At 46.4% G+C, this 15,847-nt stretch overlaps 1 protein-coding gene across 2 annotated transcripts; it reads left to right on the forward strand.

The window, feature by feature from the left end:
* The first annotated feature begins 731 nt into the window (after window positions 1–731).
* Window positions 732–15,544, forward strand: ERCC6L (ERCC excision repair 6 like, spindle assembly checkpoint helicase). Of its 2 annotated transcripts, none has more exons than XM_054038952.1 (2): window positions 732–899; window positions 11,392–15,544. In XM_054038952.1, the coding sequence occupies exon 2, from the start codon at window positions 11,588–11,590 to the stop codon at window positions 15,197–15,199; it is 3,612 nt and encodes a 1,203-aa protein (XP_053894927.1). In that variant the 5' UTR covers window positions 732–899; window positions 11,392–11,587; the 3' UTR covers window positions 15,200–15,544. The 2 variants fall into 2 exon arrangements, with proteins under 2 accessions (XP_053894927.1, XP_053894926.1); XM_054038951.1 differs by lacking the exon at window positions 732–899 and adding an exon at window positions 9,064–9,118.
* The last annotated feature ends 303 nt before the right edge of the window (window positions 15,545–15,847 follow it).

The raw sequence follows: 15,847 nt of genomic DNA on the forward strand, positions 1-15,847 counted from the left end.
ACAGGCCCAAAAAAGAAACCAACAGAACTCCACTGGCCATCACCTACAGTCCTCAGCTTAAACCTCTCCAACGCATCATAAGTGATCTACAACCCATCCTGGACAATGATCCCTCACTTTCACAGACCTTGGGAGGCAGGCCAGTCCTCGCCCACAGACAACCTGCCAACCTTAAGCATATTCTCACCAGCAACCACGCACCGCACCATAACAACTCTAACTCAGGAACCAACCCATGCAACAAACCTCGATGCCAACTCTGCCCACATATCTACACCAGCAACACCATCACAGGACCTAACCAGATCAGCTACAACATCACCGGCTCATTAACCTGCACGTCCACCAATGTTATATATGCCATCATATGCCAGCAATGCTCCTCTGCTACGTACATTGGCCAAACTGGACAGTCACTACGCAAGAGGATAAATGGACGCAAGTCAGATATCAGGAATGGCAATATACAAAAACCTGTAGGAGAACACTTTAACCTCCCTGGTCACACAATAGCAGATGTAAAGGTAGCCATCTTACAGCAAAAAAACTTCAGGACCAGACTCCAAAGAGAAACTGCTGAGCTCCAGTTCATTTGCAAATTTGACACCATCAGATCAGGATTAAACAAAGACTGTGAATGGCTATCCAACTACAGAAGCAGTTTCTTCTCCCTTGGTGTTCACACCTCAACTGCTAGCAGAGCACCTCACCCTCCCTGATTGAACTAACCTCGTTATCTCCATACTGATTTATACCTGCCTCTGGAGATTTCCATTACTTGCATCTGAAGAAGTGAGATTCTTACCCACGAAAGCTTATGCTCCCAATACTTCTGTTAGTCTTAAAGGTGCCACAGGATCCTCTGTTGCTTTTCATAAAATCATCTCTGTGTCATTCAAGTAAGTATGAAGGAGTGAAACTAGTTTTTATCATTGTAGGTTAAAGTGTTCCTGGAACCACCCACCCCCAAAGGTGTTGTTTTGTTTTTTTATTATTATTATTATGTGAGAAGATGTAAAAGGTGAAAGAATGGACAGGTATTTTAGGGAAGCTCTTCCTGGTGTCGAGACTTTGCAAACACGTAGCCGGATCTTCACCCCGCTCTCTTTGGCTGCTTCTTTTCCTGCCGTTGCATCAGCTCCTGCTCTGTGATAGTTTCCTTTCCTTAAGCTGCAGCCAGTACTTATCCCTCTCCAGGTTGCCCTTATCTTGGTCACTGTGCCTAGGGGAGTACTGTGCTGGGTTTGAGATGCAGATTTTTAACAAGAGGTAGGTAGTTAACTATTGGAACAGCTTCCTGAGGGATTCTCCAAGCATTTGGAGAGTAACTATCTTTCTAAAACATGTACTCTAATACAACCACTAGTTGTGGGAGCTGATGGAGGAATTTCTATAGCCTGTGTTACGTAGAAGGACAAACTAGATGACTATAGTGGTCCCTCCTGGTATTAAAATTAATGAACCATCTTGGTCTGTTTCTATAGCAATTTTGTAATGTGGCTGAAAACCTCAAATCTCCCCCTGCAAAAAAATGGTTTAGAGGTTGGCTTATGCCCTGATTCACAAGAGTTTAACTCCCTTCCGAACCACTGCATTATTTGATTATTTGGCACCCTCACCACTCTAACTTTGGATAATCTTGCTATGCAACACTGCTTTGAACACTGCTAAGCTCTTGGCCTCCTAATGTCTATCTCCTAATGCCACTGCCATTCCCTTGCTGAGTGCTCATTCTGGATGGAGCTGCATCCTGTACATCCAGGGATCCTGATGACAGTTGGAAGGCACATTGTTTTAGGAAGATAAACTGGTGGGAAGCCCAGTGGTGTCACATGAGTCAATGTGCTGGCAGAAGTGGACAGGCAGGAGGGCTGGCCTGAAATAAATCATCCCCATGCCATTTGGATGAATGGGACGGTTCCTGTCCCTCGTAGTTACATGGTCAATGGCTTGTGCCTATGAGGAAGTCATGGCTTGGTGGGACTGTGAGGTCACAAGAAGTTCCCCTCTCCTCTCCCCCCCCCCCCGTCCCCTGCTTGTTACTTATTGATGACTGGCAGGATACTGAGGTCACAGGTACTCGGCAGAGAGGCTGGCCCTTGCTCAAGAAGCAGGGCCGTTGTTTGTGACTGGCCTTGAATTGTGAATCTGAAGCCATACTGAACCACCGCGCCATCCACACCCAAGCTGGTGAAGAAATGGCAGAGCCTTTCATTGCAAATTGACTCAGGCCCATGAGGAAAATGATCAAACAGGGTCCTGACATGCAGCTTACTCAGTAAAACAAGGTTCTCCCGCAGTGACCAGTCAGTGAACAACCCCAACGGGACCGTGTTAGTGGCTGAAGATGTACAAATGCAGGAGATAGCTCTGGCACTGAGAGCATGGGACAAATCACTGCAGCCCAGCAGGTCACATCCTGCAGCTAGGTGCCTGCTGATACTACACTGATCTGGGACACCCTGGTGTACGTACACACACACACACCCCTCATGTTACATGCACATGTGTGTGTGCACATCACTGCCAGGTTCTGAAGTTTTTCACTGTCCTGTTTGAAATGTTACCGTCTCTCTCTCTCTAAATAGTTGTGGAAAGTTAGTTATTTATGATTGCAAGAGTGAGGGGCTAATAGCATGGACTAGAGACAGTTACAGGATGTACCACAGGAGGGTGCTATGCATGCAGCTCAGTGCACCTGAATCCTGGCCTCATAGCATCCCTGTAAGTGCAGTCTTGGGCTCCCAGAAAAGCTCTGCCCTCACATCTGTCCTGAGATACAGCAGTGTGTATGTCCTCCAAACTGCTGCCAGTGCAAACACTGTCCAGGGCCACAGCACTCCCTGCTGTTTCCATCTTGGTCCTGTGACGTGGTGTACCCGGCCTTCTCTGCCCCTGCTGGAGGCGTCACTGCCCTGACACACCCACCCACAGAGAATTGTCATGTAGGAAAGAGGGGCAGTGAGTTCAGAACTCCAAGCTCTGGTACTGGCAGAACTAACAAGACTTGGTCCTCTGGTGGCTGAAAGGGCTGGGAGGAAGCAGTAGCCAATCAGGACCCATTAGGCAAGATAAGAAGGCTTGCCTACTTCTTAAGGGAGAGGCTGGGTCACTGGGTGGTGGATGAGCAGATCAGCTCCCTGGTCTTACCCCAGAAGCAACTGCGTCAGGCCCTCAAAATCCAACAGCACCTTTGATTTAGGCCAGGTCCCCACAAACCTTTGCTAACGTACCTCAATCCTGCCTTACTGCTCCTTTCATGGGGCCTCACAAATGTCTCCCAGTGCCTCTGACTCCCAGCCTGCTGTGCTCTCCCTGCCACTGAGTCTTTTTTGCGTCTCTTATCCATGGTCTCTGCCTGAAGAGCCAGGAAGTCTTCCTGGGGTGCAAATTCTGTTGAATAGTTTTCTCCCCCACTTGTTTAGTTTGGTGGCTTTGTTTACCTTATACATAATCACATTTTAATTGTTCTTTGCCTGTAACCAAGCCTGTCAGACAGGTAAATACACATTCATTTATCTAGGGTAGGTTAGTTTTATTAAGAACATATTTCCAGCACACATCTATAACTCATGCACAACCCATATGTACATCATGCAATGATTTTGGGATCAGTGTGTCACTTGTTTACATCTCATACCTTACATGACACCTTTGTGATATATTTATGATAAGAGTGTGTTGAGGCAATGAATGTATCAGATTTGAGGTGAGTTACGGTATGGGGAACCCTCTGCTAGTTGGCATTTAGGGGTTCCTGGGATCACAGAAGCCCGAGGATCAAGCAATTCCAGCCAGTTTGTCTCCTGTACTACTGGAGAATCCAGCATCAAGAGACAGAGCTGATGCCATGCTGCTGCATAGGCCTCGGACGTTTCTTGGAACTAGGGGTGCAGCAGCACCCCTGGCTTGAAATGGTTTTTCTGATATCCTGGGTTTACAGGTTTGTTTAATAGCTTTCAGCACCCCCACTATAAAAATTGTTCCAATGCCACTGCCTGGTACTGAGAGATTTCCCTGCTGCTGCTGTTGTATCATTGAAGGGATCCGTACCACAGCAGGGGTCAGCCTTAATGGCCCAGGCACCAGTACCAGGTCGATAACCCTTGACTAGGGTTCTGGGCAGAGTCTCTTCACAGGGGATGCTTTGCCTTGTGTTCCTGCTTGTTTCCCGATGGACAGTACAAGGGACCTTGACCTCCTAGAGTGGCTTGGCTCCTTTGAGGAATGCGGTCTGTGTTTCTTTCTCTGCACTGGACAAGGGGCTCAGTGCTGACTCTCCGCAATGTCTGGAGGGGCACTCCTAACTGAGCTAGAAGTACTCAGTACCTTCCCCAAGCAGGAAGGTGTGACGCTGGCAGACCAGGTGCCAGCTCAGGCCAAAGCCCCAAGCCAACTCACTTGTGTATTAATATAGGTCAAAGTAATTGTTAAATGTATAAGAGTGTAGTTGGTGTTTAAACTTCATGAAAACAAACGGGATGTTACTTGCATTATTTTTACTTATCTGTATCCTGTTATAATGTAGTAGCAAACATTTTCGTTGTGTATACCACTGTAACTAAACAACCCATGAAACAGGAAGAGGCCTTGTGGCATAGGTGCCGACTCCGTGGGTGCTGCGGGGCTGCAGGACCCATGGGGAAAAATTAGCGGGTACTCTGCACCCATCGGCAGCCAACCCCACCCCTATCCCTTCCTCCTTCTCCCCAGAGCTCACCGCATCGCCGCTCCTCCCCCCCTCCCTCCCAGCACTTCCCACCCGCCGCCTAACAGCTGTTTGGCAGTGCTTAGGACTTTCCAGGAGGGAGGGGGGAAGCGGCGCGCTCTGTGGAGGAAGCGTAGCAAGGATGGGGACTTGGGGGAAATGAGTAGAATTGGGGCAGCGTGAGGGTGGGATAGGGATGGGACTATGGGGGGGGGTGGAGCACCCACAGGGCAGAGGGGAAGTGGGCACCTGTGCCTTGTGGAATGCAAATGAAGAACAGAAAAGAGCTAATTTCAAAGCAAGTGATCATTGTGTGTGATGATTGGAGGTTAAAGACTCAAAATGTGTTCCTCGCTCTCTGTCATCAAAGGAAAAGCCCTTGTGGGTAATGAGCCTGTCAGCTTGTTTTCTGTGAGAAGAAGCTCGAAGTATGAATTCAGGGAAAGACCCTTCATCTCTGGACTGTTTGGACTTTTACAGGGAAGTGTACCAAATGCAAAACTGATATCCCCAGAGACAATCTGGGAACCCTGAAAGGACTTTTTGGAAACTCACAGTTTATTACATCACTGCCACCATTTGGAATTACAGTGACTTACCTATACATATATTTTACCTGCTTTAACCTCTCACTCATTTCCTTTTCTTAGCTAATAAACCTTTATTTAGTTTACTATAGAACTGGCTATCAGCATTGTTTCTAGCGTAAGATCTAGAGTACCAATTGATCTGGGGTAAATCACTGGTCTCCTGGGACTGGGAACAACCTTATGTGGTGTGATTTTTGGTTTAAGTGACCTTTTATCAGTTCTCAACCTGTGGCCTGCTTGAAGCCCAATCAGCACACAGCTGCGGCCCATGTGACATCCTCAGGGTCATACAGGTAGTATTAGATGTGGACTACATAACACATTGTGGACAGCATATGTGACCCACAATGGTAAATAGGTTGAAAACCACTGAGAGTCTCAGGGGACTGTCTGTGACTCCATGGTAAGACTGGTATAAAGTTCCAGGAGATTATATCTGTTACTGGCTTGGTGAAATCTAATTATAGAATACACCACCAGCTGGAGGTATCTGCCCTGTTTTCTGACAGTATGCCCTGAGGTCGGCATTCACAGTTGTGAGCCATTCCAGACAGCGTGACAGAAGGTGGATGCAGGACAGCCTCCATAAGAAGGTGACACAGTCTCACCCCCTATCTTGCTTCATCAGGGGTTGGAAGTCCCTGCATATCAGGCAACCGTCTCAGCTGTGACCCTCATCAAGGCACTTTAAGTACCTGGAATGAGGGTAACTCATCGGCATAAATTTTTTACAGCCAGCACAAGCTTAAAGTGCAGAGATTGAGACATACCCCAGTACTGGTCAACGGTACTCCTTGTATAGTAGGGATCCGATGTCCAAAACTGATAAAGAAAAAATAAAGAAAACCTGCACTGAGTACTACTAACTATTTACAGACAGGAGATAAGCCCTCTGGAAGGAGAAAATTCACAGTAGCAAGCTGACATGCCCTTGTGACGGGTTTGGTCACAGAGACTCCCCTCAAGACTGTCACTCGATGAGCTGGGATACCATGGAGAACAACCCTCCTGCCAGAACAGGCGCCCCTCCACTCCTGTCTTGCTGAGTTAGACACTCCAGTCAGCTCCAGCACAGACCCAGAGGTTGGGCCATGCCTCTCTGCAGTTCACTGAAGCTGAGATTCACTCAGCCCAGGGGCTTCTCAGTTAACAGGGACTTTCCCAGTGTTCAGCCTTTCTGGGAGCCTGAACTCCAAATAAATCTGTTTTACTCTGTATAAAGCTTATATGGGGTAAATTCATAAATTGTCTGCCCTCTGTAACACTGATAGGGAGATATGCACAGCTGTTTGCTCCCCCAGGTATTAATCACTCTAGGTTTATTAATAAACAAAAGTGATATTAAGTATAAAAAGTAGGATTTAAGTGGCTTCAAGTAATAACAGATGGAACAAAGTAAGTCACCAAGCAAAATAAAGCAAAAACATGCAAGTCTAAGCCTAACACATTAAGAAACTGATTACAGATAATATCTCACCCTCAGAGATGTTCCAATAAGCTTCTTTCACAGGCTAGACTCCTTCCTAGTCTGGGCCCAATCTTTTCCCCCGTTACAGTCCTTGTTAGTTCCAGCAGACATCTCAGGTGGTAAGCAGGGGTTTTCTCATGACTGGCAGCCCCCTTTGTCCTGCTCCACCCCCTTTTATAGCTTTGGCACAAGGTGGGAATCTTTTGTCTGTGCTTGTCCCCATCCCCACCTCATCAATGGAAAAGCACAAGGATTAAGATGGATTCCAGCATCATGTGACACAGTCACATGTTACAGTGAGATCCCAGCTTCCATTCTTCCTGGGCTGGCCTACATGTACACAGGAAAGTTTGCAAGTAAACAGAGCCATTTACAGTTCATTGATTCTGAAGCACCCTTAATGGCTTCCACTTAATATGTTTACATCAGTAATACAAGTTTATATCTTATTCTCCTAACTCCAGACATAGAAATAATACATGCAAACAAATAGGATGAACACACTCATAGATAAACTTTGTAATGATACCTTACAAGAGACTTTTTGCATAAAGCATATTCCAGTTACATCATAGTCACATTCATAAGTGTATTTTCATAAAACATATGGAGTGCAACGTCACAGCCCTGACTACCAATCTCGAGCAGTAAGAAGGAATTGATGGGGGGTCGGGGATGGCTCGGTCTTTTTCTTGATTGTGCAGCAGCACAAGGATGCAGAGACCAAATGCACCACCCCAATGGGTATCGCTAAGGGAAAAATCTCCGACTCTGGTGCACTGGGTGTGCACGTACCTGAAGTAGAATGGATATATGTAATCACTCGAAGGACTAATGATTATATTCACAACTTTCTAGCATTCTGGTTCCTAGGGCCAAAAAATCCTCTATTTCAGTTACTATTGCCTTTTGTACCATGGCCAACCTGGGACTTTTCCAAAAATGACCATGGCAACACTAGAGCTTATGCTCAAATAAATTTGTTAGTCTCTAAGGTGCCACAAGTACTCCTGTTCTTTTTGCAGATACAGACTAACAGGGCTGCTACTCTGAAACATGGCAACACTGTAGCTTTCTCCTTTTAACCCTGCCCTCCTATCCAGATCACCTACACCAGTGGTTTTCAAACTTTTTTTCTGGCGACCCAGTTAAAGAAAATTATTGATGCCCATGACCCAATGGAGCTGGGGATGAGGGGTTTGGGAGGGATTCAGGGCTAGGGTAGAGGGTTGGGGTGCAGGGGTGAGGGCTGCAGGGTGGGGCCAGGAATGAGGGCTCAGGATGTGGGAGGGGGCTCTGGGCTGGGGCCAGGATTTGGGATGCAGGAAAGGGCCTCAGGGCTGGGGCAGGGTATTGAGGCATAGACTTACCTCAGGCGGCTCCCGGTCAGTGGCACAGAGTGGGTGCTAAGGCAGGTTTCCTGCCTGTCTTGGCACCGCGGACCACGCTGCACCCTGGAAGTGGCCAGCAGCAGGTCTAGCTTCTAGGCAGAGGTGCACAAGTGGCATTCACCTGCAGGCACCCCCCACCTCCCATTGGCGGGTTCCTGGCCAATGGGAGTGCAGAGCCAGTGCTCGGGGCAGCACATGGAGTCCTGCGGCTCCCTTGCCTAGGAGCTGGACTTGTTGCTGGCTACTTCTGGGGGCAGCGCAGTGTCAGAACAGGTAGAAACTAGCCTGCCTTAACCGGGCAGCACATCCAACGGGACTTTCAACTGCCCAGTCAGCGGTGCTAACCAAAGCTGCCACGACCCGCTGCCTTACATTCCATAACCTAGTACTGGGTTGCGATCCACAGTTTGAAAACCACTGACCGACACCATTTCCCTCTTTTGGGATCACTCTCGTCAGATCATCCAGGTGTGTGCTGGGAGACCTTGAGAGCTAGTCTGAGTGACAGAGAACACACTGAAAGGAACAATCTGGTCCAGATACTCAAAGGTTGGTAGGCTCCTAACTCCCATTGGTTTCTGACTGAAAACCTAAGGACATGGGTGGGGAACCTTTTTTCTATCACGCTCCATTGACCCACAGAAAATATCAATCGCAGTCCACACAGCCCCCTCTGACCCCTTCGCCTTCTTCCCGCGACCTCTGTCCCCGCGGTCTTCCTCCACTCCCTTGCCAGGACTCATCGTGGCTCTTCCCCTTGCGGCGGCCGGGAAGCGCCGATTGGCTGATGTTACCGGCTTTCATTTGCATGCCGCGGATGATAGGCTGACGGGGCGGCCGCACGCAGGGCAGGTCGGGAAGGCGGCGGGCATTTTGAAAGATCGTGCGGCGACCGGCGGGCCGCTGTCTTCCCTGAGCAGCGCGCTATGGCGGGGCCCGGCCCGGCGGGGCTCTACGAGAGGTGAGGCCGGGGCACCGGCAGGCGGGGCTCTGGCGTCAGCGCCGCGGGCTACCCGTTTCCATTGCTCTGCCTCAGCCTGGCGCGTGCCTTCGCTCCCTCGCGTGTGAGCCAGGGGCAGGGCTGGGCCCCCCCTGGGTCCGCAGTGGGGCTCACGGAGCTCTACTGCCTTCTCCCGTTGTACAGAGAGAAAACTGAGGCACGGAGAGGCTACTCGCCCGAGGCCACCCAGCCGTAGAACCTGGCATGGTCCTAGCTCAGTGCTCCTTCCGCCGGGAGGTGGGGCTGGGCTGTGATTGCTCACAGAAATCTCATCCGTGCTCTATGTCCCAAATCCTGACAGATTTATGGCAGGCTTGTTACAGTAACTGTCAGCAGGTGAAAGCAGGCTTGTTACAGTAACTGTCAGCAGGTGAAAGCAGGGTGGTGTATCTCCTCCACTCCCTGCCCGCCCCTCCCCGTCCCACTAAGCCAGGGGGTCGGGACCCCTCAGGGGGTCATGAGGTTATTACATGGGGGGTCGTGAGTTGTCAGCCGCCACCCCAAACCCTGCTTTGCATCCAGCATTTATAATGGTGTTAAATATATAAAAATGTTTTTTTAATTTATAAGGGGGGGGTCATACTCCAGCTTGCTGTGTGAAAGGGGTCGCTAGTACAAAAGTTGGAGAACCACTGCACTAAGCCATGAGCTGGCCCTGCAGAAACCAGGGACATGTCTGAAGTTGCTCTTTGTTGTCTCCTGCCCAGCGCTGCTGCACACACATCTGTCACAGACTATTACTGGAGGGCCTCAAGCTACCTGGTTATGTAGCACAAGCTGAGCACTCTGCTGGGCCCCTCACTCCCTCTCCTCACCCCCAGCTGGGACTCCTTCCCCTGCTTCAGCCAGGCTTCCCTAGCTCTCCGCCTGCATCCCTCCACCCCACACAGGGGGAATATGTATCTTAACTATTTTCTGGATTTCAGATGTTTAAATTTGTTACCTTCATTCCCTGCGCCCCAAATCCCAGCTCACATGGAGGGGCAGGGAGAGGGACTCAGACATCCCAGGGGGAGCAGGGTCCCCCAGACTTTAGAACATATAACAGGTAGGGGGCTCAGTCCCCCTGCAGAGGGGTAGGGCTCCCCCAATCCCAGCACATACAAGAAAGGGGAGAATTCAAGACTGACAGCCCCACCCCTAAACCCCCAACTTCCTCTGCTACACCTCATATTCCCCAACCTCTCCTGTCTTCTCCCCTCCTACTTCCCCAATCCTTCACCTGAGTCCCCCAACTCCTTCCCTCCTCTCCCACCCATTCTCATTTATCTACCTGCCATAATACTCCCATTGCTCACTGGAGACCCAAACCTCTCTTCCCACGTACTCTTGCATCCTTAATCACCTTCCCCTCCCAGTAACCATTTGCATGTGTAATTTATTTTCTTTCAAAAACAATTTCAGCATCTGCTGAGTATTCTGCTGTACTTAGATTACATTTCCCAAAAATAGAAATCCCCCTTTGATGGAGGTAAACTGGAGCAGCATGCCTGCTTTTTTACTTCAGATATTACTCTGGGTTGGATTTGAAGAACAGTGCATGGGTTGGTGCACAGATTTGATTACTATAACATATCCTCACAGACACCCAGGTCCTGTGATATGGAAGTGGTTTTCCAAATGGTTAGACCCTCTCTGCACATGTTCACTGTAATTCTGTAGGTGTGTAAATGGGCAAGTGAGCTGTAGTGTGCAAGAGTGGAGAGAGAAACTCTTTTTCAAATAATATTTTAGTTTGACTTCCCCCTCAAAGTGCTGTTGGGTGCCATGTGCTCTGTTGGGATACTCTCAAGTGTTTTTGACCCTGGTGTGATAATCTGAGCCCTGGTTTGATCTCTAGCTGTGGGCAAAAAAAGTTGCCAGATCATGTCAACTTTAAAAAAATCTGTTTTGTTTTTATTTTCCCTTAGCAACCTCTGGGTCAAATGCCCTCAAATTTGGATCACTGACTGTATCCTGTGCCCCCCATGAGGAAAACTAAATTTCAAGGCAATCTGATTAACTGTATAGCGTTTAGAGCACTTAGAACAGTCAATCTTTTAAACAGAAAGCCGGTCTTCACCTTAACTATGGCAAAGCAGCTGTTCTGCTATAATGAAGTTCTTGGATAGTTAATATATTCAAAGTGCTGTACAAACAACAGACTTAATAATGTTAAAACAAATGGACTTGTGCATGTTTGTGTTAATTGTTTGACTCCTGCAAATACTGTTCCTTTGTTTTGTGTTCTACAGGTATGTGACTCAGGCAAAAGAAGAGGCCAGGAATGGAAATCTGGAAGAGTCTCTTAAACTCTTCAATCTTGCAAATGAAATTCATCCCAGTGAAAAGCTGAGGAGCAGAATCAAAAGGCTTGAGGAAACGCTTGCAGAGCTGGCACTTGCCACAGAGGAAGAGCAGGGATTTGTGGATGTATGTAACAGTGGTCTAATGATCTATGGAGAGATGCACAACAAACTCTTTGAGTATCAGAGAGAAGGTGTGGCCTTCCTATACAGCCTCTACCGTGATGGAAGGCAAGGAGGTATATTGGCAGATGACATGGGTTTGGGAAAGACTATCCAGATCATTGCATTCCTTTCTGGGATGTTTGATGCTGAACTCATACAGTTTGTACTGCTAGTCATGCCAACCACCCTTGTTAGTAACTGGATAAGAGAGTTTGCCAAGTGGACTCCAGGACTGAGGGTGAAAGACTTTCATGGCACCAGCAAGACTGAGCGTAACAGAAAACTAGAGAGAATCCAAAGAAAGAATGGCATAGTGATCACAACATATCAAATGCTGATCAATAACTGGCAGCAGCTTTCTAGCCTTAGTGGACGAGAGTTTGTCTGGGACTATATTATTCTTGATGAAGCCCATAAAATTAAGTCCCCATCTGCTAAAACCACTAAATCTGTATATGCTATTCCTGCAAAAAATCGCATCCTCCTCACAGGGACACCAGTCCAAAATAATCTGCGTGAGATGTGGTCCTTGTTTGACTTTGCATGTCAGGGGTCCCTCCTAGGAACAGCGAAGACCTTTAAAATGGAATATGAGAATCCTATTACAAGGGCAAGGGAGAAAGATGCGACTCCAGGAGAGAAAGCACTTGGACTTAAGATCTCTGAAAATCTAATGACCATTATAAAACCATACTTTCTCCGAAGAACTAAAGAAGACCTACAAAAGAAGTACAAGTCTGATGAAGTGAAAACCCATCTTCCTGAAGTTCAGAGTAAGAACATTGCTCCTGTAATGCCTTCTCTTACCAGGAAAAATGACTTCATTGTGTGGGTGTATTTAGCACCAGTTCAAGAAGAAATATACAGGAACTTTCTCTCTTTGGATCATGTGAAGGAGGTGTTAATGACAACGCGGTCACCTTTGGCTGAGCTGAATGTCTTAAAGAAACTATGTGATCACCCCAGGTTATTGTCAGCACGAGCATGTAGCCAACTTGGCTTGGAAGGAGGTGGTTACTCTGAGCAGGATGATGAGAATGAAGGGGATGCATTTTCAGGAGCTAACAAAATTGATCATCTCTCTGATGAGATTCTGATTCAGGAGTCTGGGAAATTGCTGTTCCTCATGGGACTTCTAGAAAGGCTGCAAGAGGAGGGGCATAGAACTTTGGTATTTTCTCAATCAAGAAAAATGCTGGATATCTTAGAGCGCATTTTAATTCACAGAAATTTTAGGACCATGCGTATTGATGGAACAGTGACACACTTAGTGGAACGAGAGAGGAGGATTGGTGTGTTTCAGAGTAATAAGGATTACTCTGTCTTTTTGCTTACTACACAAGTAGGTGGTGTTGGCATAACCTTAACGGCAGCTAGCAGAGTGGTGATCTTTGATCCCAGTTGGAATCCAGCTACTGATGCCCAAGCTGTGGACAGAGCTTATAGGATTGGACAAAAAGAAAATGTAGTGATTTATAGGTTGATTACCTGTGGTACAGTGGAAGAAAAAATATATAGGCGACAAGTCTTTAAGGATTCATTAATAAGACAAACTACTGGTGACAAAAAGAACCCATTTAGGTATTTCACTAAACAGGAATTAAGGGAGCTCTTTACATTAGGAGATACTCGAACCTCTGCAACGCAGATTCAGCTGCAGTCCTTGCATGCCACCCAAAGAAAGACTGACTTAGAGCTGGATGAACATATTGCTTATCTGCACTCACTGGAAATGTTTGGCATTTCAGATCATGACTTAATGTATACACAAGAAATACCTCAAGAAGAACAGGCTGAGAATGAAGAAGCTCATCAGTATATTAAACAAAGGGTACAGAAGGCCCAAGAACTGGTCCAGTTAGAATCTCAGCTCAAAGACCAATTGATAGGGAGAATCAAAAGTGATACTGAGGGAGCGTGGCTGAGACAACCAGTATCGTCTTCCCAACCAAAAAAGAAATCACCAGAGTTTAACACAAATCACTTTATTTCACCACCTGTATTAGTTGAACCTGCAAATGATGAAGCTGTTGATCTTACAGAGGATGAAGATGTTGCTAATGTCAGTGCTAGAATGACAAGTTTGGTTATTGTGGATTCAGGGGAAGCGAAGCCGGCTCAGGATGTGTCTAATATGGATGTTAATGAATTACTTACTAACAGTAAGGTATTGAAACAATCCAATATACATGAACCTGAACAAAAACTTGATCCAAATTTTATACCATCTTCCCTTGGAGTTCACGCATTTGCTAACAAAGGGAGTCCTAGTCCTGAATCAAGAAGACACTCTAATTGCTCACATAGCATAAACGATGTCCAAATTACCTCTTCGCTGTTTTCACAACCTTCGTTTAATGGATCTGTCATTGCCGATCCTAAAAGATACAAAAAAGCAGAAATGTCACTTCAAACTCATGATCCTCTTACTAACCCAAAAGATGATGGGAATGAAAATCCTGAGATAGCTTCTCCAGTAGCAGCCAAAAGTCTATTGAACGTCATATCAAAATTCCCTAGTGGACTCCAGAAGTCTCATGTGAGTGAAGCCAGCTTGGAGGCTACATCTATCGCATCTTCTCAGTATCAGGCTGACTTCAATCTTGTTTTGGAAGACTCTGAAGATGGACAGCAAGACGTCTCAAAAAGGGAAAAATTACTGGAGTGCACAGAAAACACAAGCTTTCATCTCCAAGTAGGAAACCATGGCAGTTCTGCAATGAATTCTTGGGTAAGAGAACATGATGATTTTGAGAATTCCTGTAACGTAGCCATGGATAAGCTAAATGACTCTCTACCAGTGAGTGAAGCCTTGATGGAAAGTGGTGATGACATGCCTATTGGCAAAAAGAAGCGGGCTCAAAGAATTATTTCTGATAGTGAAGATGAAGATAATTCAGTCATGATTTTGGATGAAAATCTGCTTGAAAAAATGTTCTCACCCTTAAACAGCCCTCTATGCCCATCTCTGATAGGGATTACTTCATCTACTCCCAAATGTGATACATCTATAGTAGACCCCATTTTTTCCCCAAGAGGAAACAGGTCTACAGCTTCTAGAAGATCTCTTATTAATGTAGTGTTGGACCAGGTTGAGGATATTGAAGAAACCATAGGAGTTCTCAGCCAAAGAGAGGATAGTGATGAGGTGCAAGAAGAACTTGTGGTAGAAGAAGCTGAAGAGCATAGTGTGGAGTCTGTGGAGCCTGAGGAAGAACCTATTGGAGAAACACTTGATACAGAAAATACAACCAGTTATTTAGACGATACAGAGTCTGTCATATCTGAGGCAGATGAAATTGAGGAAGAGCCTCAAGAGGAATCTACTGGTGATCCTGAGCTGCTATCTGGTGAGCAAATGGACTGCTTTTCAAAGGAGAGTGCAGGCCAGAAAGCTAATCAGACTACTGTGGATTCTCTTCATGCACCAGATAATTATGATGCCCTAATAGAATGTGGGAAGAAACTGAAAGACAATGGAAAACTACAAGATGCATTGAACTGTTTCCTGCAAGCTCTTGACATAAAAAATGGAGATCCTGAAGTTATGCTTATAACCTTAAATTTGTATAAACAACTATCGCAGAGTTGAGGATTTTGGTTACAAGTCAATTCCCAAAAGAACAATCACAAACCCAGTCTCACTTTTTCTGAGGGGAAGGACCAAAACAAAACTTTGATCTAAGCTACAGAATTTACTTGGATAATGGACAAGATCTGACTTTTTAAAAGGCTGGCACTGACAGAAGCTACAGTGAGGTGAGACTAAAACTACAAGAGAGACTTGGGAGGTAACCATACTCCATTTTTTTTTAAGAGGATAGAGCAAATTTTACAATTGCATCTCTGTGAGCAAGGTATTGTTTCAAGAGCAATTTGTAACTAGCACTTGGGTGCTGGAGAGAAGGGTCTTCATTTTGCATGCAGTTCACAAAGGCAAAAAGTCACACTAATTGTATGTTTAGAAAAATGTTTTAAAAAAAAAAAACCTACTACTTTCTATACTCCATGTCTGTTTTATTTGCAATATACTAACTTCACAGTTGCAGCCTATGTCGGTCATTGAAGCATGTGGTCATCTGATTTAATGCTGGGAAACTGTTTCAGCTGGGCCCCTGAACTAGACTAGTACAAGGGTTCTATGGTACCCATTGCTACTCACTTGTGTCCTTGATGTTATGTCTCATTAACTATGCTAGGAGTTCTGTGTATCTGCCCCAAACTTCCTATGGGGGGATTA

Source organism: Malaclemys terrapin, chromosome 9 (assembly GCF_027887155.1).
Source record: "Malaclemys terrapin pileata isolate rMalTer1 chromosome 9, rMalTer1.hap1, whole genome shotgun sequence".
NCBI lineage: Eukaryota > Metazoa > Chordata > Testudines > Emydidae > Malaclemys > Malaclemys terrapin.

Bases quoted from the DNA above. Each gene is read 5' to 3' on its own strand.
- ERCC6L (XM_054038951.1), top strand. From the start codon at position 9,084: ATGGCGGGGCCCGGCCCGGCGGGGCTCTACGAGAG. The intron at 9,119-11,391 runs GTGAGGCCGGGG...TGTGTTCTACAG, and splicing joins CCGGCGGGGCTCTACGAGAG to GTATGTGACTCAGGCAAAAG.